At 45.7% G+C, this 24,025-nt stretch overlaps 1 protein-coding gene across 2 annotated transcripts in view; it reads left to right on the top strand.

Annotated features, from left to right (window-relative positions):
• The first annotated feature begins 1,433 nt into the window (after window positions 1-1,433).
• EGLN3 (egl-9 family hypoxia inducible factor 3) overlaps window positions 1,434-24,025 on the top strand; it is a 28,850-nt gene continuing 6,258 nt past the window's right edge. The window contains exons 1-3 of one of the 2 annotated variants that reach the window (XR_015288341.1): window positions 1,481-2,895; window positions 3,212-3,345; window positions 22,549-22,668. Coding sequence is in view for 1 of the 2 variants with exons in the window: in XM_086894099.1 (XP_086750225.1) it covers window positions 1,832-2,188; window positions 22,549-22,668 (477 nt within the window). In the remaining variant the exon portion in view is untranslated. Of the gene's footprint in view, window positions 2,896-3,211; window positions 3,346-22,548; window positions 22,669-24,025 lie in introns of both variants that reach the window. The other variant, XM_086894099.1, reaches the window with a different exon arrangement.

Here is a 24,025-nt window from a genome sequence, read left to right as displayed (position 1 = left end):
TCTGTGTGTCTGTGTGTGTGTGTGTGTGTGTGTGTCTGTGTCTGTGTCTGTGTCTGCCCGCAGAACTGTGTGTGTGTGTGTGTGTGTCTGTGTGTGTGTGTCTGTGCGTGTGTCTGTGCGTGTGTCTGTGCGTGTGTCTGTGTCTGTGTCTGTGTGTCTGTCTGTGTGTCTGTGTGTGTGTCTGTGTCTGTGTGTCTGTGTGTGTGTCTGTGTGTGTGGCTGTCTGTGTGTCTGTGTGTGTGTCTGTGTGTGTGTCTGTGTGTCTGTGTGTGTGTCTGTGTGTGTGTCTGTGTGTCTGTGTGTCTGTGTGTGTGTCTGTGTGTCTGTGTGTCTGTGTGTCTGTCTGTGTGTCTGTGTGTCTGTGTGTCTGTGTGTGTGTCTGTGTGTCTGTGTGTCTGTGTGTGTGTCTGTGTGTCTGTGCGTGTGTCCGTGTGCGTGCGGACTCCGCGGGGCCGCGCGGGACAGCACCGGTGGCCGCCGAGCAGGAAGGATGCTCTGGGCACACGGACGGCTGCGGGGCTGTGTGGCATGTGATATCGGTAACTTCTCAAACACCGGCTGAGGCACCGCCACCCTGTCCCGCTTGGCCGCAGGCAGCACCGCTCCGCAACGTGACTTTGCTTTGGTTTTGGTTTCTGTGGCGGCTTCTCTTGTTTGTTTAGCACATCCCGGGCGCGTTGCGTGTGCGAGCGGAGCCCGTGGAGCGGCTGCTCGCTGCTCGCTGCTCGGGAGGTGTTTTACTTGAAAGCATGCTGCTCGCTCGGACCAGACCCAGCGGCGACCGCGGGACCGTACTTCCTGGCCGGCCTCGCAAGGACAGCGCTACCGGCGAGAGGCCACACGGGGAAAGGCGACTTTGGCTTTGGAACGAAGTTTGTCACGGCTTGACCGCGGCTGTCCCGTCGTGGCACGAAGCCGCCGACGGTCCGGGAGGTGTTTCCTGCTACCAGAGCCAAGCAACCCGGCGGGCTCTTTGGGAATAAATAATTCAGGGAAGTGCTGTTTTGCCATGTAAGCCTTTTATAACGCAGTGCACTCCTCGCCCAGAAAAAAACTGTATCTGCCGCTTAATGCAACAGTTCCGTCGGGTGCTGAAGCTGCCGCTGCGGTAGGCGGAGGTAAGAGGCGGTCGGAGAGCCCCGGCGGGGCACTGGCAAACTTGGCTTTGGACTATTCCGGGAGCTCCGGAGCGGCGGAGCAGGGCGAGGCGAGGCGAGGCGCGGTGGCCGGCCCGGCGGCTGCTGGCGGGGGTCGCAGCCGACATGCCGGGGGAGAATTCCTCAATGGCGCTGCCCACGCCCACTCCGGGGGCGCGCGGGCCCGCGGGCCACGCCCCCCGCGCACGTGTGGGAGCCCTCGCCGCGCGTTCCCCCGCGGGCCGGCCCCGCCCCGCCCCACGCGATTGGCTGTTCGAGCTGCCGCGGGCGGGGCGAGGGCGGGGCGATGGCGCGGCCCCGCCCACGTGCGGCGGCGCGAGCACACATCCCGCACGTAGCCGGCGGATTAATCCGCGCGGGGCCATCGCCGCCCTCCTACCGCGGGCGGGGGCTGCCCGCGCCCCTCCCGCACGCCCCGGGCCGCTCCCGCACACTGCCGGGGCGCCGGCGGCCGTAGCAGCAGCGCAGGGCTTCGGCAGCACCGCCGCTCCCGCAGCGCCGGGCCGCGGTGCGTAGCCGAGCCCGCTGCAGCGAAAGTTTTACCTCGCCTCGCCTGGCCCCGCGCCGCGGCGGAGCCCCTGCCCGGCTCGGCCTGGAGCGGACGGCGGCCCGACGGGCATCCCTTCCCAGCGCGGGCGCCGGCAGAGCCGCGGCGCGCCCGTCCCCGCCGCGCCATGCCGCTGGGGCACATCATGAGGCTGGACCTGGAGAGAATCGCCCTGGAGTACGTCGTGCCCTGCTTGCACGACATCGGCTTCTGCTACCTGGACAACTTCTTGGGGGAGGTGGTTGGGGACTGCGTGCTGGAGCGGGTGAAGCGGATGCACCGCGACGGGGAACTGGCCGACGGGCAGCTGGCCGGCCCCAGCCGCGGGGTCGCCAAGCGGCACCTGCGCGGCGACCAGATCAAGTGGATCGGAGGCACGGAGGAGGGCTGCGAGGCCATCAACTTTCTCCTCACGCTGATAGACCGGCTGGTGATGTACTGCGGGAGCCGGCTCGGCAAGTACTACGTGAAAGAGCGATCCAAGGTAAGGGTCCGCGGGCTGCTGTCCGCCCGCCGGCAGCGGCTCCCAGCCGGCCGGACCCGCCTGGCAGCTGCCCGTGCTGCCCCCGGGACCTGCCGGGAACTTTCCGCGGGCGCTCGCCCGTGGCTCGTCCGCGCTGTCGGCGGGTGCCTGCGGCTCGGGCAGCCCCGCGGGCCGTCCCGCAGCTCCGCCCCGGCTGGCGGAGGCGCCGTGCGCTGCCCGGGGGGCTCTCCTGACGGCAGCCGCTCCCCAGCCCTTGCCGCCGGCCCGCTGCGGCTCCCTCGCCCCGCCGGTGCCAGCAGCGCTCCGGGGCGGCTCTTCGCGGATCCCCTGGCTGAGTTTTCGCCGGGCTCTTCGGCTGCCGGACCCCGGCCGGTCCCTTGCCTTTTCTCCCGTGTGACACCGGCCGTCACTTCGCAGCCGTCCCGGGGCTGCGGACGGCCCCTCGCTGCTCGCGGTGGGGCTGCAGCCGCCTGCACCCCGCTTCTGCTTCTGCTTACCCCAGGTGCGAACAGGCTGGAGCAGTGCGGGGCGTACCCCACCGAAAACGTCTTCCCTGACCATGTTACGGGGGGAGCAAGCTTTCCACCCCCTCCCCGCGAACGTACCAGGCTCTGATCCGGTTATTTGGATGTTTTCACCCATGTAGTATTAGTATCAGTAATAGTTTAGAGGTTCCGACTCTTGTCGCCGTTCTACAGCTGAAGAGAGTATCCTTACTGCATTGAGTATGCACAGAATACTCACAGGGATGTTTAGTTTGAGCACAGCAAACTTTTGTTTTAAAGAGAAAAGTTGTTTTTTTCTAGGCTTTCTCAGAAATGGAGAAGACACTTGTATTATTAATTTCTTTCCCAATTAAGTTTATTTGCACTTGCTATTCCACTTGTATTAGTTTGGGGATAACTTGTCTTTTCTTTCCTTGTCTGTTTTGCTATGGCAAAACGAACTAGCTTGGAACTAAGTTTAGTTTGTTGTCCTGAATGCTGAAAACATCCTTATTTCTTTATTTCTGACTTGACATAGTACATTTTCAAAAGGTCTGCTGCTTTTAGAGATATGCCAGAAACAGGAGCAATGAAACTTTAAAAAAATGACAATAGGGAGAAGTTAGGTATTTCTCTTGACTGCAACTTGACTGCGCTGGACCAAATGCATATGTGAGTAGTACCGAGATTCCCTCCTGAAAAATAAAAAAAAAAGTACAGTGATGTTTAGCAATTGCTTGGGAACCCAGTGAAACCTGTGCATGCACCCTCACATATTTACACACAGTACTGGGAATAATAAAAGGTTGAAACATTGTTCCTTATGCTTAGTTCCACTGAATTACTGATCATCAATTCAGTTAAAGCTTGGGTAGATATGTTTTAAAATGTGGGTAGATTAGATTTCACTTATTTCTGTTGAGAGCCTGATGTTAGGAGGTATAAATAATCATCCTGCCTCAGCACACCTTTGAAGTCATCATCCTTTTTCTGGGTGACTTCTGTTTACCTGTTTACTACTGAAAGTGCATTAATTTCTGGCTAAGGGGGTGTGTGGGGAGTGAGGGGGTGTGTGTTGGGGTGGATGTTGAGGGGGGTTACTTAAAAGTTGCACTGGAATGAAGGAAGGCTGTCCAGCCCTTTTTACAAGGTATTTGGAAAACCTTGTTCTGATGAAAAGAATTCATCAGCTGAATGAATAAGGGCTGTTGGTGCTGGTTGGGAAGAATTGTCTTTTGGGCAGTGACGTAGAGTTGTAGAGATGATCTTAAAACAGAGTTTTGGTGTTTTTGAAGGCATTATTTTACAAATAGCAGTAATGAACAGAACTTATTTTATAAATAGACAGCGAGCTATTTGTTATAAGGAAAGACTTCTGGCTCATGCTTTAATGTGGAAGTTGTCAGACTTCAAGCAGTGCATGGAAGTGCTGCACAACAGAACAGGACTGAAAGGGACTCAGTATCTCAATATTGCATGTAAAACCAAATGCAGAGAAGTTTTTGTCAAATGTTAATAATAACCAATCCCCTTGTTATAATAGTAAGTACCATGGGTATGTGAGGCCCTGGAATAGCAGCTGCTGTCTGTAACTGAGATGTGGGACGCCTTCAGCAGGAAGGTTATTCCTGTGACTAACAACTGACTGCTACAGTGCGTGCAGGTTCCCACGTCAGTTTAAGACATTTCCACCATTAAACCGACCCATTCTGCTTATCATCTGAAGCCTTATGAATGCATACTCACAAATCCCAAATTTAAATTCAGCATGTTTTTTTTTTTTCTGGTGGATTATACACGCAAATGAATGCCCACAAAACTTTCACTGCTTAACATTTGTAGGGATGTGGGATGTTCTTGGGCAGCTGGACCAGAACTTCTTTGTGGGACATGTGCTCTTGTAACTTACTGTTTTGGGATATAGATATTAGTCAGAACTAAGAGTTCAAAAAAATTTGTTTAAAATGTAAGCCTTTAGGTGCATAGTAACTCAATTTGTTATGAAAATGTACTTATATCATCCCATCATTATTTAAAGGTTTATACCTTTAAATAAGTAATATCACTTCAGCCTAAGTGTTGGAGAAAGATTTGCCTAGTAAATGAACTTATGTTAGATTATGTTAGTTTATTGTTAAGTGCTTCATATTTTGTGGCTATACAAACATAATAAGACATGAACAACTTTTGTCCAATAAAGGAAATTTTCCTTTTAGCTAAATGAGAGAAACAAGTAAGGTAGGATTGTGCTGTTTCCAAATTAATTTCAAGAAAGTTAAAATTGCATCAGAGAATGAACAGAACTGAAATTTTCAAGGGTGCTGGATATTCATAGGAGCTGCTGGTTGACATTTGAGAGCTGTCCATTAAACGTAACCTTTCATCTTTGCAGTGATAGAAATCTATCTTTGGTGTAAGTCATGTTTTAAAATAATAGCTGGTTAAATGATTGAAACATGGTTAAAGGTTGACAGACACAATGCACTGCTTGTTGCTTTTGAATTCTCATCAGCTAGTCTCCATTTTCTAATAAGATAATACCCTTTTCTAGCAGGTAAGTGGCTAAGGGCATCACTGAGGCATAACTGACCCAAGTTCAGTCTTCTCAGAGTGAGAAGATGTTCTTGTGCAGAGGGATGTTCTGGCCTGAGGGCAGAAGTCACTCTGTTTCTGAGGACCTGTCATTACTCTGCTGGAGCTTTACTTGGTGGAGAAAATCTGGTCAGTGTTTGGGGTCAGAAGCAAAGCTGCAGCTTTGTCTGTGAGGCCAGTCACCCAGAGTGCCCTCTGCATCAGGTGATGCTCCAGGGACTGCAGGTGAAAGGGTGATGTGCTGCAACTTCTGATTCCCCAGGTCCTGAAGTTCCTTCTTGGGGTTAACTGACATTTGCAGGGGCTTGAGGGGGTGTCCTGTAGAAAAATACTGTAGCATAAATTTCTCCTTCAAGACTTGATAAATGTTTTGGTGGTAAGTGGAGTGTCTTTGGAGTGTCTGTTTTCTTTTCTTTTTTTTTTTTTTTTTTTAAAGACTCTGCAGAGTCTGGGGAATCTTGGAAGTCCCTGAGGTGAGGAGGCAGTGGACAGAGTGTGTCAGGAGCCAGGTTGGCAGGCTGGTGTGTGGAAATGTTAAAGTTGTGTTTGCAGTGGGGTGTCTGGGTGACTTATCTGCTGCTAAGAGGCTATGGTATTCCTCTTTTCTATCTTTTTTATTTTTTTGTCTCTGCTGGAGAAGGGCAGCTCTCCCTGTGACTGGGCAGGGTCCCAGAGCAATGCCATCAGTGCCCCGGGCTGCCTCAGCTGAGTCAGCGCTTGACGTGCTGCCAGCAGCTGCTCGGTCCTCACTGCCAGGGCTGGAAGGTACTTTGGACTGGTGTGGCTGCGCTCTGAGTGGACTCTGCACCTGGTCGTGAGAGCAGCACGTCCTGCTCCGAGTCACAGATACCCTCTTGGGTACCATGTCAGGGCAGCCACTGGGGACCAAGCCCATCTTGCACCTGCTGGACACCAGTGGGTCCTGCTGGTTAGAAAATAAAGCAAGAATTCATAGTCTTAAGAGCTGCTCTGTGTTGAAGGAAGTCTGTGAGTGATGGTTTCAGGTCAGAAGAGAACTGCTCGCATTCAGTGTCAAGTGTATGGCCTGAAGTTAAAAAAAAGTGAAGTCCCTGTGGGGACTTCTCAAAACCTTCTCAAAAGCTTGCTTCTTCTGCTTGTTGCCATAATAGCACCCTGCTCATCCCAATTGTGGTGGACCCTCTCTAATGGTCACAGGAGAAGTAGGTCTTTTGTGGTGACAGTTCATAGCTAGTGAGTGTTTGCTGGAAACCAGAGTGGGTTCTTCTGCCTATCACCTAGGGTGTTCCTAGGTAGGTTCTGAAATATGATCTGCCTAGCAGGTTATTACCAAGATTTCTGTTCCTGAGGATTGAAGAAATGGATGAGATGTCACAGGAGTAGTTTTACAATTTCTCTCATAACTCAGGTAATGAGGTATGGTATTTTTGCATTTTTATATGAAGAAAGGAAAGTGCTGTTCTGTGACATCCTTCCTTTTCAATTAAAACACAGGGAAATGCTGAATTTTCTGACTTGAGCTACTGATTTGAAGAGTGGGATAACAGAAAACTGTAGCTGTATTAGGCTGAAGAGAGGTACTGCCTCTTGAGAGGCTTATTGTATGTTACAAAGTATTTTTTGATACTTGGGTAGCAACATGCCTTATAATTAGTTTACAATGGGAGGTCTGATGAATACCACCATCCAGAAGAAATATGCATAATTTCTTTCTTCTAATTAAATGCACATGTTCTGGCATAATGTATAAGTTCAAATCTGCTCTTCTGGCCAGCTGCCGGCAGAGTCCAGAGCCACTGGAGCTGTAAATACAACAGACAAGTCATTTTATGATATGAGACTGAAGAATTCAGCATTGGCACAGGTCCTAGTGTGGTTGCTTTGGCTCAGTCTCAAAGCTGATGTTTATATCTGTGTTTGTCAAGCAAGATTAGTTAGCCTGGTTAATTATACACAGGAATGTATAATTTTTACTTGACAATTAGAGGAGCATAAACTTGGGCATATTAACACTTGTTTTTGTTCTTCATCGAATTATTCTCAATGACTTTTGAAACTTTCAAAAGAACTACTTCTCTGAAGGAGGCACTTGGAGAATCTTTCGGATAAATTCTTTCAGCAGGGTCAGGGTATTGGAGAAATGTATCAATATTTTACAGACAATGATGCACATGTCTGTAAGGGGGTTCAGAAGCATGGGAAGCGTCTAGGGAATGGTGTTTGAGTTAATACTCAGGTGTTGAAGTTGCAAGCAGCTTGAATTCAGTAGCTGTTATGTATCATCACTCTTAAAAGCCTGACTGTAGTGCACTGGCAAACTTATTTCAAGGTAGGTGATGGTAAAAACAAACTGCCTTCAGTGTGTGTTACACCAGAGCTTTTGGCAGCCAGGTGACTTCTCTTGGTTCTCCTTTCCTCCTCTTGTCAGAGAAGTCTGTATCCACCCAGCGACCTTTATCACACTGTCCCAGGAGCCTGTCCACGTGCTTTACAGCCACAGTTGCAGAGAAAGGCAGAAGGTGGTTCATCCTATAAGTGAAGGGAAATGTCAGTGCTCTCAGGCAGTGTAAATATATTCATGGTCTGTTTATCCTGAGATTGTGCATGTGGCATCAGGGCAATTTTTTTGTTGTTGTTGTCTGTAGTTTTGCAGTCCAGCAGTTCTTCATGAGTCTTGCTAGACTCTGGTGTTACACAATGGTGGCAAAGCAGTCACATTTTCTACAATATCTCATATTGGTCATGCATTTTCTGCAGTAACTTCTTATTCATTGTCATGCCTGCTCTGGTAGCAGTTCTTGCTGGTGCCATGTCAGCTCCTAATGCCAGGGACTTGCAGGGGTTGCCTTACTGGTGTGCTGGCCACATAGCTTCATCACTTGCAATCCCTAAATAAGTCCATGCCACTCAGTTTGCTTTTATATGAGGACTCATTGCTCACTGAGTGCCAGAGTAACTGTAATACAGGTGGCATTAAGGCCTCTGTGTATGGGGAGAGTTTGTCCTTTGTACTTATGGGGTGTGTGTGTGGCGTCACAAGGTGCAGTATCCTTGGGAAAGCCACTGGGGAAATGACAAGATTCAGAGTTCAGCACCCTGTCCTGCTGAGCTTGCATTTTGGTAGGGAGGAGAGCTGGCCATGGAATCACAGAATCAATTAGTTTAGAAAAGACCTCTGAGATCACTGAGTCCATGCTGTGACTGAACACCACCATGTCAGCTAGACCATGGCACTGCGTGCTACCTCCAGGGATGGTGACTCCACCACCTCCCTGGGCAGCCCATTCCAATATCTAATCATGCTTTCTGCGAAGAATTTCTTCCTAATGATCCTTGCTATTAATAATTGTATGCCTTTTCCCAAGGTAACTGTTAATGAATAATTCAGTCCATTACATACACTTCATTGCTAATAGCAGGATATGTTAAAATGGACATTGATTCTCATAACACTGATGCAGTACAGGAGGTACACAGTAAAAATGGCTTGTTATTTTGCATTAAGAATTCCAGCTGTGTTAATTCCAATGTCTTTATCTGATTTCACCGTAAACTCTTCTTTCTTTGACTTCCAAATTTATCTGGATGGTGGCTCAATGTAATACAGGACTTATCCTGTATGTTACTTCCTGAGAAATTTGCTTGATTTATTACATGGAAGTATCTTCTCCCATTTTGAACAGATTTTTCTTTAGTTTCTATTTTTTTTTCCTGAGGTGATGGTGCTCAACAGTATTGCAAGTCCTTCCCATGTGTGTGTAGAACGTATGAGAGAGGGAGATAAAACCACAATGATCTAAGCACGAATGTGTTTTTAATTAGATGAATTTTTGATGTTTCCTGGACAAAATTAATGATAAATTTTGAAGAGATCAATACTTCTATCAAATGTTTCAAGATGGTTCTTACTAAGACCAGGTACTTTCTTCTTTTTTGCTTCTTTGAGGTATTCACTTTTTTCTGCTCCACTTGCAATTGGATTGAGTTTGTGTAGCAGGCCAGGGGCAAGTGGTCCCTTGGCACCAGCAGGCCCCATAGAGCTCACCCATCTTGCAGTGGATGTCTTGAGAGAATGAGAAGGAGAATGAGGAAGGGAGTAAGTGTTACTGGTTTTGCATCTAAGGAGAGGGAGGATGTGTGCATACAAGCTTGAGGGAATTTAAAAAGCCCTGGGTCGTATTTGTCATTACTGTAATCCTTCTGTCACAAAGCTGAAGACTGAGACAACATTGTTAGAAAGCTGCCAACAACACGTCTCCCTAAGCTTCTGTGAAAAGGCTTTATTGGTAAGGTTTATTAATAGAGGAGCTCTTGGGAAGAGGTGTTTTGGAAACCGCTTTTGGTACCTGTGCCTAGGGCTGATGGCTGCTGTGGTGGGCTTCAAGGTGAATAGCTGATGCCGTGGTACAGAACTTGGGGCTGGACAGAGATTTTGACTGATACATAGCACCACATAACAATTTGGTTTAGACCTTTTATTGCTTTGAAAAAAGATTAGAGTTTGTCAGAAAAGCAAGGTTTCTCTGTTCAGTCAGTGAGAGGAAGTAAGATCATGAAGGACACTCATGTCAAGTAATGTTTAAACTATTCACAGGCACATCATTCCATCAGCACACCACTCGTGATCATTCTGTGAAGGATTAGGAGAGAGCTGGAAGCTCTGTTTCCCCTCCATCACTCACACGTAGGCATCTACTATCTCCCAGTGACAGAAAGGAGCTTTTTCCCCTACAGTCATTTTTCTCTTGCCTTTGTGCTTCGATAAGATTAGTAGGTGAATAAACTTAGTGCCAACAGGCAAAGCACTTAGTAGAAAGCAGTTGATTAAACAACCTACTTGTTGGTCTGATTTTTCACAAATAAAGTAGTGCAAGATATTTTTGCTGACCACACTGGTTCCATGGAGGCTTACTAAATGTTCATGTTTAGCTGCCCAGATAAAAATGAGCAGTGTAAATGACAGGAGTACAGCATAGCACTCTATCTGCATTGACTGGAAACAGCACAGTTTGTCCAAAGCTTTACAGCTGGAAATGGCAGAGTAGCCATGTCTTTTGCCAAACATCAGAAAATTACATCCTACTTTGTAGCAAAAAAAGTAGTCTTTTTTGAGTCTTGTATCTGTGTAGTTCATGTGAATCCTTTGGTCAAAATAAATACTCTTTTTTCTGTGCTTCTTTCTGGACCTGAAAATCTAAACAAGATATATGTCTGCATTTTTCCTGTCTGTAAGTCATAATATAATTAATCATTGCTTATGTGTTCTTGCACTGTAATTTTTTATACAAAGTGATAAGACAAATGTTTTTAAAATTTTGGCTCCAGCTCAGCAATTCACTTAACTACTTTTTCTTAAAGGCTCTTTCAGATCAATGGGACCTGAAACACATATTCTGGTGCTTGACTTCGACTATGCTAAATATGTTTAGAAAACTTCAGGAAAATTATGCATCCCTGGTCTTTGTATAATTTTTTTTTTTTACATTTGAAATGCAGGTCATCTTTTATGTGGTCTCTTGGGAGGCAGCAGGTAGCCTCACTTGATGAAATAGATAGTAGTTATTATTTTTATCTGACCTTTGCAACTGACTGTCTTATGGAAAGCTTGTCTTAATACCATTAACAGTAGCACTTATTCCACTAATGCATGCAGAGGAACAGGCAGTGTGTGGTGGGATGGGGAAAGCCTGGGGTGTGAGAACAGTGGGCTTTATGGTGGTGGAGGTTGGCATGGAGCTTCCTGACTGCCTTGAGACTCCTGGGAGTGAGGAAAGCATCTTGCACAGTCCCTCACTGGACCGTGTGGGTAGAAATAGTAGAGCAGAACCAGGAGAATTTGAGAGAGAAGATATTAAAGTGGTGGGAGGGGGGAAGCGTCAGTTAGTCCTCATGTTACCTGTGCCTGGGTTGTTACCAGTCCTAGGGTGTTGTGCTTGCTGCTGAAGACTGTATGTGTTAAATGCACCTTCCCCTTCTGTTTTCCAACAGGAAATCTGGTAGAAGTGGTTTGAAAAGTGGTTTGGAAAAAGGAGAAGATTCACCATAATTGCTGTAACATGTCCTGCTGTTAAGACGTAAAAGCCATGTAATATAAACAGGAGAGTCCCCCAGAATGTATTGATAACTCTGTTCTTGACAATATTCACCAAAGTTTCCACCTAAGTAAATTAACTTTCCGTCTGTCATCTTCTGTATGGAGCACGTGTGTGGTGTCTGTGAAGCAGGCCAACAGGAAGGGTCAGTGCCTGGTTAACTGTTTTACAGACTTCCTCTTCATGAAGGAGCAGTGGGAGGATTTGTGAATGCTGGTCCTCACTGCTAAATTTGGTGTAATTCAGCGTTTCATGGTGGTCAAACACTGCAGCGTCAAAGTTGTGTGTTTTACCAAGATATTTGAGTGCATAACTTGATGTTTAACCAGTGACTTAAAGGCTCAGTGCAATCTCACATTTGCACTGATAATTTCTTGGCAAGAGTTAAAATGTAGTTGATGTAGCTTTTTTGTTTGTTTCTTTACACTTGGATATCTGCAACTGAAACAAATACTTTTTTTTTCTTTGCTGGCACTTGGTTGAAAGCATGTTTCACTACTTACCATCTGTAGAAGCTACTGCTGCTAGTTGTAAGCTGTATTAGTATAATGTTTTGGCTGCAGTTAGAAAAGGCACTGGTTGTGCCAGTGGTGACCATGGCTATGGGCAGACACAACACCTATTTGACCCCCATAGCAAAATAGGCATATGTAACCCTAAAGCTCTGCCCTCTGTGCTTCCCAGCACAGAGATGCAGTTGTACCCCATATCTCAGCTGCAGGACCCCCACCAGGTGGTTTCTTACCCCTGCTCTTACCACAGCCTGTCATGTCTATGCAGTCACTATCATCTCCATCCCAGGGAAGAGACAGGGATGAGGGCAGCTTCCTCTGGCTGCCCAACCAGCTGGCATCCTGGGAGAGCAGCCTCTGTCCAACCTCCAGCTTGGCTCAGCCTTGCCTTCCCCTGTGGTGGCTCTGAGTACATACTGCTCTTGTCACATTGGCTGCCAGATGAAAGATTATTGAGAGGAAGAGGAAAAAGGAGGGAAGTGAGCCAGAAAGAACACTTTAGGCTTTCTGCATCCTCAGGAAACATCCTGATCTCACACCAGAGAGATTGCCTCCCTTGCTCAATAGTTGTAGTGTTTCCTGCAAAAAGTACTTTAGATGCCATAGAACATTACTGCTGTGAGACTCAGTCCTGTACTGGGCCTTGAGAATCTCCTAGGGGCTGCTGCTTCAGTGAGCTGTGGTGGTGGGAATGACTGGGTAAGGCTCCATAGGAGAGTGGAGCAAAGCAGAGCAGCAGGTGTGAGCAGGCTGTAACAGCAGGCATGGCTGTGTCCCTGTGCAGGACCGCTGCCCCAGCAGGAGAGTCGAAGCCAGTGTCAGTGGCCACAACACAGCTGGCCTTCAGGTTGGTCTCTTCTGTCAGGTGGTGGCAGCATAAATCCGTGGGAGACACTTGACCAGTGGAAAAAGGGAAGTGGGAATTCAGCAGCCCGTGTTCAAATCCGGAATCCAATGTCCATGGCTGGGTTAAGGAGCAGACTTCCTTGCTCAGGAGTTGAGAGCTTTAGTGACTATGTTTAAGACATGCAGATGTAAGACTGGCAGTCAGTTTGTGGTGTGTGCATGTCTGTATGCATGCTTGCTTTGCTCAGAGTTGCCAAGTGTCTGTCTACACATACCTTAGTGGTGCTAGTACCAGCTGTGTACATGGTGGAGAGGAAAGGCACTAAAGCACTAGGAAGATTTATTTGGTTTTCTTTACCAATACATTTTATTGCCTAGCCTTAGAACAGGTGTACAGTTTTATTGTTACAAATTTCCCTTGAATCTGAATATCTTGTTTCCCTTCCTACACAGAAGGATGGTGTGTCACTGAATACACATCTATCCACTCTGAGATTGCATTGTTGTAAAGTGCACGTGTAGACAGCAGTACAGCTTCACGTGCAGGCAGAGCCTTAGAGGTAAAGACTACACGTTAGAACCATTGTAGAAATTGTTTCTGATGGTAATTTGTTATAGACAATTTTAATGGGTTTTACACTTAAAATATTAATTCAAAATCTTATGCAGGATACTGTTACCGAGACAAGGTCCTCTGTAAAGGTATGGGTGAGCAAAAGATGTGTGGGTAGTGAGTGAGATGGCTTCCTTCCAAAATTAGCATAGGAGATAACTGGTCTCATCAATTAGCATTAATTTGGTGTTGGTGCTGTGATAACAAGCACTTAAGAATGTTGATCTCTGTTTATGCAGCGCAGTGATGTCTTAGCAGCCTCAGAAGCCCAGACGGCTGACAGGGGCCCTTGAGGCATATTTGGGGTACCTGCCAAGTGTGATGGTGCTTCTCTGAACCCTGCATTCCTCTCTGGCAGGGAAGGGTGTTTTTCACTGAGCCAAAGAGGCAAAGGAGAATGTTTCCCTAGTGTGGCACTGCCTCTGGTGTGGTGGGATCATGCGGGGTCACAAGAGGTGTTCAGGGTGGTGGCCTCAAGGAAGGACTGTTCTTGGCAGCTGGGGCCTCCTGTGCCCTTGGCACACCTGCTTCAAGGTGGTGGCCGATCACCTCTGCCTGCCAGGATGGCCGGGGCTGCCCCCGGTGTGCTCTCGGGAAGTGTTGGAGGCGCTGCATACCGAATGTGAGCTGATAAAAGCCCTGTGGGCACTGTTGCTCACTTGCCCGGGGGCCCACAGGCTAAAAATAAACGGGTAATAATAAGAAAAGGATGTTGGCAACTCAGGCAGCTGCAACGGCAGCAAAAGTTCGCCTGTGTTGTGGCTGTCTTTCCTGACCTTTATTAGTGCAACCACAAGAGCATCAAAATATGCAGGTCTTTAAATGTTGCAAACAAAAAAAAAAAAGTGGTGTAATCCACTGGGTGACTAGTAGCAGAACTGAAAAGGTCTGATGTGCTGATGAAGAATGAAAGGCTGGAATGTTTCAGGCACTGTGAGATTATCTTTCTACCCCACAGATGAGACACGTTCCTCAGAGGATGTCTGTGCTGCTTACCAGGCTTTTATTCCCTGCTGAGAAACTGAACATACAGGGACAGTCCTTGCAGATTTCCTTAATGAGCTCGCACTTATTTATGAATTTGCCTTTCTGCGGGGGTGGTGCTTGTCACGATGTCCCCCAGGGCTCATTACAGGGGATGCTTTTTCCATCTGCATCAATTGCTTGGGATGCTTCCTCATTAGTGCAGCTTGGCCAGGTTTGGTTCTTTGGGGAGAGGAGAGGACTGAAAGAGTTTTCTGAGCGATGAAAGAGAGCTTCAGCAAAAGGCAAAAATAATCCTTAGTGTAATTAGACGGTATTTCTTTGTTTTTGTTAAGTGTGGGAGACAAGGCTCTGTGCCTGCGCTTGCAGCACGGGAGGGAGGGAGGGAGGGAGGGACAGCCCGTTCGGAGCAGCGCCCCGAGCGCCTGGGTGCTCTGTGCGTGTGTGGCTTTCCCCGGCTCCCTGCAGGCTGTGGGCAGCGCTCTGGGAGCGGAGTTTGCATCTGCTGGCAGCTGGCCTCACGCTCCGCACGTAGCGCTGTCGCCGAGCCATCAGCGCGCTGGCCCCCAGCCAGGGCTCCGGGCCCGGGGCCGCCCGGCCTCTCCGAGCTCAGCAGCCCTCATTGATACATGGCCGCACTGCGCATGTTTACAGCTGCTAATTGGAGACTTCATCGGAATATCCTTGACTGAACTAATGCACTGGCAATAGCCCTTTAAGTCGCAGGTCCTGCCGTGCCGGCATGCCTCAGGGCACAGAGACCCACCGACACCGACCGAACAGTACTTTTCGCTCCGAGGAGGATGTAAAATAAAAACCTTGCCTGGTTTTGCATTCGCAGAAGATGAGCGAAGCACGTGGAGTTCTGAAGAAAAGTGTTAATTGACATGCGCACAGACATACGTAGATTAATTAAGCGTACAAGAAAGGAGGCTAATTCTTTTAATTATTACAACAGGCAGAGATGCTCACGTCCAGATGCAAGGACAGTTGTGATCCTATGGCAGTTTCAGATTTGTTTCCTTAACTTTCAGTGTTCTGTTTTCTCCTTGCTGTGCCCGGAGGCTGAATACAGAGAATTTGGGTGGTGGTCTGAAAGCAGTGTTAGTTTACTTGGCTTTTTAAAAAAATGGGAGCAGTGTAGACAGTGTACAATGGTAGATGAATGCCTGTGACTCTTTCGCCCTTGGAAACCTGGAGAAGTTCTTCCATTGTCGGATCCTTTCTGAGTTTCGGAATTGCCCCTCGACTTTAGGATCCTGTGGGATCCCAGGGGGGGTATCCAGCAATGGGAGCAGCTCAGCAGAGCACACTGCTGTCTCCAAAGGCTGGTCCACAAATGCTCCCTGCTCTCTTGACAGCTGCAGATGGCCACTGTCTACACGAGGCACCGCTTTTCCTGCCTTCCCATTTCACAGTGGCACTGCTCTGGCAGCCAGCTTGAACTTCAAGGGCATCCAGATGTATTTCTAAATGTCTTCTGTAAAGAAAAATAAAAAAAATACAGGCTGAAACAGTCCTTCATATCAATAGGCTACAAAAACCTGAATTTTGTTGCAAATCATTAGGAAAGCTTCCTAAACCCCATCACAGATTCATTTAACAGGGAGCTCATTTTTGAAGCAGCATCAATCTGTGATCTGGCTTCTTTACAGACACATTCAATAAGATTTGAAAGCTTACCAGGGGTTCCTTGAGCTGAAACTAGATAACATGCCAGTCATCAACAACTGTGTGGCATGGAGGTAATCCATGAACAGAGCTTTCATGGGTAGCTCTTTGTTTCCAAGTTCTTTTGTTCCTTAGTTCTTAGGAGAAATTTGACAAGCAGGAATAGTTTTCTGTCTTACAATAATCAGAATTTTATCAAGTAATAGATTTTTGGTTGGTTAGCAAAAATAAACCAGCATCTTAGCATCTTTTTCCTGCAGATGAGAGAATAGTCTTTCCCACAATTTCCACCCTCAGGCTGTTCCTCAAAAATTTCTTTAAAAAGTGCTTTTATGTACCTGCAAACAATAAATAAGCTATGGTGCATGCAAAAGACGAAATAAGAAAAAAAGGAGAGATGAGTTTTCAGCTCCTGGAAGATCTGAATCTGATGATCAAGCTTGCTTGTGAGGAGAAGCAGGTACTAGACCACCTGGGAAAAATCCTGTCCATGGAAACAGGATTTTTTTTATACAGTTACAACTAATAGTTTGATTGAAGACTGATAACCAAGTTATGGTGAGGAAACAAGGGACCAGTTTCTCATGCAGTACTGCCACTGAAGCCCATTTCATGTGTTGCTTGACTGAAGTGAGCAGATTTTTACTCCCTCTTGGAACAGGTGTTTCCCTTTCCAAAAGGCATTAAGCTAATGTCTCTGATTTGTTGGTGTTTTAACATATTTTTTTTCCTCTCTGTTCTTTCCGTTTTCTATAGAGTATTAAGTTAGATCAATGTTCCCAGTTCATGCTTCAGTATAGCAGTTGAATATTTTAACTTTCATAAATTCAAACAAACTAATATTTAATAATGTTCATGAATGTTTTATACTTAATCATTATAAGGTATGCGTCAGAAAACACTTGGGTGCAATTGGGTGCAATAAGAAATTACTTAAGAAACACCCCATAGCGTTTGTGTGTCAGTCAAGCCTCAACTGAGAATCTCTTGCCTTTGATCATGAAATGTAAGACTACTCATGTTCTTTTAATGTAGAGCATGCTGGGTGCCTTTCCCATTCTGGATGTAAAGACTGTGCACATCTATGAACTAGAATCAGGTTGAGCACAATATACATTCAAATTAAGACAAGTGAACCCTGGTAGTCCTAATTTCTTAGAGGACTGGTCAAAAGTAATTTTTTGTTTGTCCTCCTGTTCAGAACTGAGAACCACATATTGGGCTGAAATCTGAGAAGTGTGCAGCCAAATAAAAATATATGTGAAAGCTGCAGTGGCTTACAGCACTGTTAATTCTTATTAATACCTTGATTTTCTAGACAACCATCATAGTGATATTGAAGATCAGCATTGATTTGTGCCTGTATAGAACCTTTCAACTAACTTTACAAGTAACTTCTGAATTTAACTGTTTGATGTCCAAGCTATACACAGAGATGATCTACAGAAAGGATAAAAAGTACCTGCTGTTCAGCAATATCAATAAAAATCTGATATGGAAAATGGAAAAGCATATTGTAGAGTCTTTAGCTTAAACTGCAAGGGTGGTTGGTGTTGGCAGGATTGAGTTGCACAGGTCAGGATTTTCTCTGCTGGTTGCAAAGATCATACTAATTTTGAGAGAAAAATGCAGGATTAGTAAGGGGTTACAATACCATCTATACAGCCTGCACTGGGGGTGCACTGGGGCCCTGGTCTAGTGCTAGTGGGCACAGAGAGCTGCTACTTCTGACCTGGTGTCACCACTATTTCCTGTTAAGCATTGTTCATTTCCACTTACAGACATCTCTCTGAGATATTTTCTGAAATGTTCTAAGTAGCAGGCTGCTCTACATTGTTTATTTTGTAAATCATGTCTCACAGCATGATCCTGGCCATCAGCTAAGATAATTTGTTTTTCTGCTTGCTAGAAGCACTGTGAGGCAGGGAAAAATCCTCTCAATGGAGAGTTGTTTTTATCTGCCTTCAGACTTTGCTAGTGTCTTGCAGTTTGACTTGCAGATCTCTCTGCCTGACTTGAGTGTAATACTTAGACTCAATGATAAATAACTTTTTTTCTTGCAAACTTCTTTGCAATGTGGAATTTACTGATGATTCCTTGGTCCTTTCTAAAGCTGATAATTGCTACTTATTTAACTTGTGGTTGATTTGCACCCTCTTGGGAATGCTAACGTCCCTGAAAATAACAGGGCAGAAGGTTTAGTCTTGATGATTTGCTTTTCATTTTACAAGTTTTGTAGGGTTTAATTTATGACTGTTGACTACCAGAGCATTGGTCTTCATATGGTGGTGTGTATGTGTGACTCCAAAGGCATGCATGTGGATATCAGTTTTTAACTATTTAGCTGTTGTGTAAGACAAACTCTTCTTTTTTTTTAACTTAGAAAAGGGGAGCGTTGCAGAAATTTTCTGAGTGCTTACACTGGGAAGTTAAGCCAATCAACAGCCATTGTAATAGATTGTATTGAAAAAGTTAGGTGCATTCCTGCTCATTACTGCCTGCTATAGTTAGTTTGATTAGTTTAGGTTTGGAGATGGTTAATGAAGAGAGGAGTTGCTTCCAAAAATGGAATGTGCTCTTCTGTACACAATAGCCAAAAGTGTAGGAAACATTTTTTACTAACACTCCACGTGCACACCTGGTAAATGGTTTGATTATTGTTATCGAGCCTCTGGCTTTTGTAGCTAGACCATGCACTAAACTGGCAAATACCAGTGTTCACAAATTACCTAAATTAAGTCTGGGTCACGCATCTCATCTCCTGTTTCTTGTTTGCTTTAAATGAATCCAAAAGTACTGCTAACAGCTGGAATCCCTGCTGAGGCCAGCTTGATCTGCTCTGGAGCTGCTCCAGCCATTGCTCTGATAAAACTTGATATCGTTTCTACAGTCTCTAGGAGGACCAGAATGATTTCCCTTCATTGTTCAAGGTTTCATTCAAATATTCACTGTGCCAGGAAAAAGGATATTTCACTTCTGCTTTTCTTCTTTCGCTACTGCTACTAGAAAACCTTTTTCTCTTTGCTTATTTGAAGGTTAAGCTATAGTGTGGCTCCTGCTTTAGGATTCTGTGGGAATTGTTCCACTTAATCTCCAGGGACAGAGTGTTGCAGTTGCAAAAGGTGCACAGTGTAAATAAATAAATTATGCATCAATGTTGGAGACAAAGCACATGTTCTGCTAAGAGAACATATTATGTGGGGGAGGCCAGGGAAAACTCTGGCCTTTTGCCTAGAATTCCGTAGTAAATAAAGCACCTAAATTCCTTTTAGAATCTGCCTTTCAGTCTGCTGTTCAGTAGCTTTTTGTCTGTGGCATTAAAAATAGTAGTAATATTGGATTGATTTTTAGGCAGTTCAGTAATCTTGGAGTAATGTCTACTCTTCAGAGAGAGACTTAAGGCCACTACAATTTTGTATTGTACATTGACTTAAAAACAAGGTATTATCAGTCCCCAGAGTTGTATTCCCATCACACATCATCCCTCTGGTGTGATGAGCAGGGCTCTGCTGAGCTGGGGCTCGCTGGTGGTGCAGGTGCCCGTGCCCTTGGCCTCCTCCCTGCCCGACTGTCAGAGTCGCTGCTCCTCTCCTTTGTACTCTTAGTTCTCAGGATGTGTTGGGTTTGCAGGACATGGTTCCGGTAGCTGAGAGGCTACCAGGGTTGTTTTTGTGAGAAGCTGCCAGAAGCTTCCCCCATGTCCAGCAGAGCCAATGCCAGCTGGGTACAAGACAGACCCACCACTGCCCAAGTAGAGAACTTGGGAGTGAAGCTGAGTCTGGGCAGAAGGGAGGGTTATGGGGAAGGTGTCTTAAGGTTTGGTTTTATTTCTTGCTATCCTACTCTGATTTGATTTGCAGTAAATTAAGTTAGCTTCCCCAGGTCTAGTCTGTTGTGCCTGTGACAGTAACTGGCGAGTGATCTCTCCTTATCCTTATCAACCCATGAGCCTTTTGTTACATTTTCTTTCCTTGCTCAGTTGAGAAGGGGAGTGATGGAGCAGCTTCAGGGGCATGAGGGTCATGTTTCCCAGTGTATGAAGATCCCATTTTGCAAAAGGTTACTATTTTAATTGTTAGACCTAATGCAGCTCACTGTGCGTGGGGTAGGTGGAGGTCTGCATGAGGTGCTGTGCTAGTAACTGGGATGGAGGAATGCACAAGGTGGGTTATCCTCCCCTGTGAGGGTACAGCTCCCTCAGACCATTTTTACATTGCAGGTACAGCTGATTTATGGTTTCCATCAGACTTAAGCCCTTAACAAACTTGTTTCAAGAACTATGCTGTAGGCTGGCCCTTACTGCTATTATCAGGCTGATAGTGAAATGTCGGGCAACTCTGGAGCCATTTGTAATGGCAGAGTGACCACAGAGCAGACAGGATCTACAGCAAGGCATCTACCTTAACTGCCAGGTGTGATGGAAGAGAGCTTATTACTTGGAATTAAAAGTACTTGCTTTTGTTTGGTATGATGTCCTGACCCTGCAGGCCTCCAGTCTCTAGGCATCTGTGGCCTGAGGTGTGGAGAGCGGGTCCTGGTGACTTACTGCTGCCTGCAGGTACTGTTCTGCTGCTTGTTGTGGGGAGGAAGGTTAATTCACACCTGGCTGACTCCTGTGGATAGATTTTGATCTTGGTAGCAGAGAGTTCAAGGGACCCACTGCGCTGGCTGGCAGTAGCTTCTGTGCTGGTGTTGGCACAGTAAAATTTCCTTGTGATTAAACCAGCATGTGCTAAGCTGTAGTGGTCATGTCCCATGAGAACAGCATACCTTTCGCATGTGCTTGGAAGAAGAAAACAAGAGTTCTAGGGTTCCTAGATAAAAATTTCAATTGCTCTTAGTAAAGCCAAAACCGTCAATCTCCAGCTATCAATTACATTATCAGCTGTGCATATGAGTTCATTGGAGCAGGTCATGCAAATGGTGTACAGTCATATCCTCATTCTGTGGGACAGCATGTAAAATACTGCCATATCTGAAGTTAGGGTTTTATGGTCTGAATGGAAAAGTAGATGGGTAAAATTCTGATTGGATGGTTGGACTTGTAGGGTCATGGTCAATCAGATGTATTATACCTGGAGGTTGCTACCAAATGGGGCACCACAGGGATCCGTCGTGGGACCTGCTGCGTTAAGCACCTTTATTTATCAGTAATGTGAAACAGGTGGCAGAGTGTACTCTTCAGCTGTGCAGAAGACACCAGACTGAGTGGGACCATTTGATGCCCTTGAGGGCAAGGCTGCCACTAAAAGGAAACCCGATAGATCGGGGAAACAGGCCAGCAGGAACCTTATGAAATTTAACATGGGCAAATCTGACTCCTGCCCCTGGGAAGGAAGGGCCCATTGCAGAAGAACAAGTTAGGGACTGCCAGCAGCTCTGCTCCCCAGGGAAACCTGGGAACCCTTAGGTCATCCTGGTGGACAGTGAGTTGAATTTGAGCCTATAGTGTGCTTCCTGCACAACTTCTTTATGGGAGCACAGCACATAGATTGAGGAGTGATAATTGCTCTCTCCTCATCTCTGTGGAAACCACACCTGAACACTATCTGCAGTTTTTCAACTGAATTTAGTCCATCACTTCCCATCACTCTTGCTGCTAATACTGGCAAGCAATCTGGAGATGTCAGGGGAGTGAGAACAAGAGTTCTATTGCAACAGCTTTTAGGGGTGATTGGTATCACTGCCAAGTAGCCCCAATAGTGAAGAGTGACTGAGACAAAGATCTAGTACCCTACCAGCAGTCTCACCTGCTCTTCCCTGCATCCTGCTTAGATTGCTAATCAAGTCAACTAAGTTTAATATGTTTTTGCTGTAAAAAACCCTTTAAGACCTTTTAAGATTGTCATGTGGTTTGGAGTAATGCATGTTAGGCTTATCTCATCATTCAAGGTGAAATTTAAACCATGAATTAAGTGATTGTATCAACAAGTCTGAAGATGATCAAAGAGAGAAGTATGCTCTGAAAGCTGTTTGGTTAGTTCTGTGGTTCAGTCTGTGAAAGCAAACATACACTGCCCTGTGTGCAAACACAGCGCAAAGGAGTTGCTGCTTTTTGCAGACTTTGCTCTATGGACTTTTACCAACACCTCCTGGGGACCCTCACTCTGAGTTGGACATAGAGGTGTATATGACAATGACTGGATGATATGAATAGAGGAGGATGGTGGTAGTAAAGCATGACATCCTGGGATTGCTTTCTACTTTCATAATGACTGGAAAATCAGTTTTGTGATGACTGCTTATCTGTAGGAACCCAAGCAAATTTCAGCTGAAACTGCCTCAGAGTCACGTAGGTTGTAACAAGCTTGTACAATGCATACTAGTGCCCTAGTTTAATTTTTCCCCCCATTTATTTTAGTGAATTATGAAGGGTATTTATTTTCCAGTTTTGAATTTCACAGTGGCTGAGCTGTCCTGTGAAAGACATTTGTGCAGAGATACCTTCAGGTGATGTCTGCTCTAGGTTTTGGATTGGTCATTTGAAAAGTACTGAGTGAAACTGGTGGTGGGAGGATGCTTAGCAAATTAAAACTGAAGGTAGGCATCTTGTAGAATTAATTATTTTACAACCTGTATCTTTCAGGCTATGGTTGCTTGCTATCCTGGAAATGGAACTGGGTATGTTCGTCATGTGGACAATCCAAATGGTGACGGGCGCTGCATCACCTGTATTTATTACCTGAATAAGAACTGGGACTCCAAGGTGAGTAAGCCAAGGGGTTGAGGCAGAACAGGAAGGAAAAACTACTTCGGAAGCAGAGCTTCAGAGCTGTCTGTTGTTTCTGTGAACTCTGATGAACTTCTGAACTGCTGGTCCATTCTTCATCTCTTTTTTTTTTTTTTTTCTTTTTTTTTCCCCCTCTGGGTGTTTTTTGCAATGCTTTGGAAGTAAGAATCTGAACTGTTTCCTTATTGTCCTCTCTCCCATTCTACACACATACTGTTTTGTTGCTATAGAATAAAGCTATAAGCACTGGGCTGTATGCTCTTAACACTTTTGTAGGGGAAACAGCAGAAAAAGAAAATAAATTCACTACAGAATAAGTGGATTCTGGAAGAAGAGTAAAATGACAGCCCAAATCTGTGACTTTATCATTCTTGATACTTCAGGCTAACCTGCAGAAGATATTCAGGCAGTTCACTTTTCTTATTTGTGAGGCAGCGGGACTTAGGAAGAGGAACAAACACATGATTTGATTCCACCAGTGGGTCTCTTGACAGGATGGAACTCTTGTTTCTGCCTATATTACTATAAGGCAGTTAAGTCAGCCTTGAATGTGCCATACCTTTAAATCAGAAACAAAAGAAGGGTTTGTAAAATTGCAGGATGTCTCTTTGCAAGTCTGTTGTTGTAATGCAGCACAAACTGTTCATGGGGTTTATTGACTGAAAATTGTCCCATGTTTTTGGTTCTCTAACCTCTTTTTAGGCCAATATGCTCTTTAAGCACATGTAAATACTATGAATCCCTGTAAGTGAGTTCAGATACAGAGGCAATGCCATTGAAAAATGCAGTGTTGCAGAAAAGCACATCCTGTTACAGAGAGTATGACAGTAAAACATCTCAAAGTAATAAAATGGAGGAAATGTGGGAGGAAATGCAAATATCCAGTTTATTTTGTGTGTTGCACCCTTATCCAAATAGTGAGGAGGCGCCCAAGTGAGCACTAAGAAAAGCTAACTGAAATGCAGGGCACTGATGGAGTTTATTATGTAGAAGTGACAGTGATTTTATATAAATGTATAAAATATGAGAGTATAATTGGGCTTTGAAAGTCACCATGTGGTTTTAAACCTGACTTAATGGTTTCTCACTGAGGTCTGCATGTGGCATGGAGGTACCATGTCAGGTTAGCGCTGCACTGACAGCATCTTCCCTGCACTCTGTGATGCAGTGTTGAAGTCTCCAAAGAGTCCTCTAACAGCAGCAGCAGGAGGCAGGGTTCATCTTCATCTTTTGAAGTTTCTGGAGTGTGTGCAGATCACCAGACCTTTTCCCTGAAAATCATGGCACATGGAAAGACAGAAATTATATGGTAGAGAAATCATAGGGAAACCAT

The sequence above is a fragment of the Cyanistes caeruleus genome, chromosome 6 (genome assembly GCF_971803275.1).
Source record: "Cyanistes caeruleus chromosome 6, bCyaCae1.hap1.1, whole genome shotgun sequence".
NCBI classification, from domain to species: domain Eukaryota; kingdom Metazoa; phylum Chordata; class Aves; order Passeriformes; family Paridae; genus Cyanistes; species Cyanistes caeruleus.
This window is presented reverse-complemented; position numbering and strand designations above follow the sequence as displayed.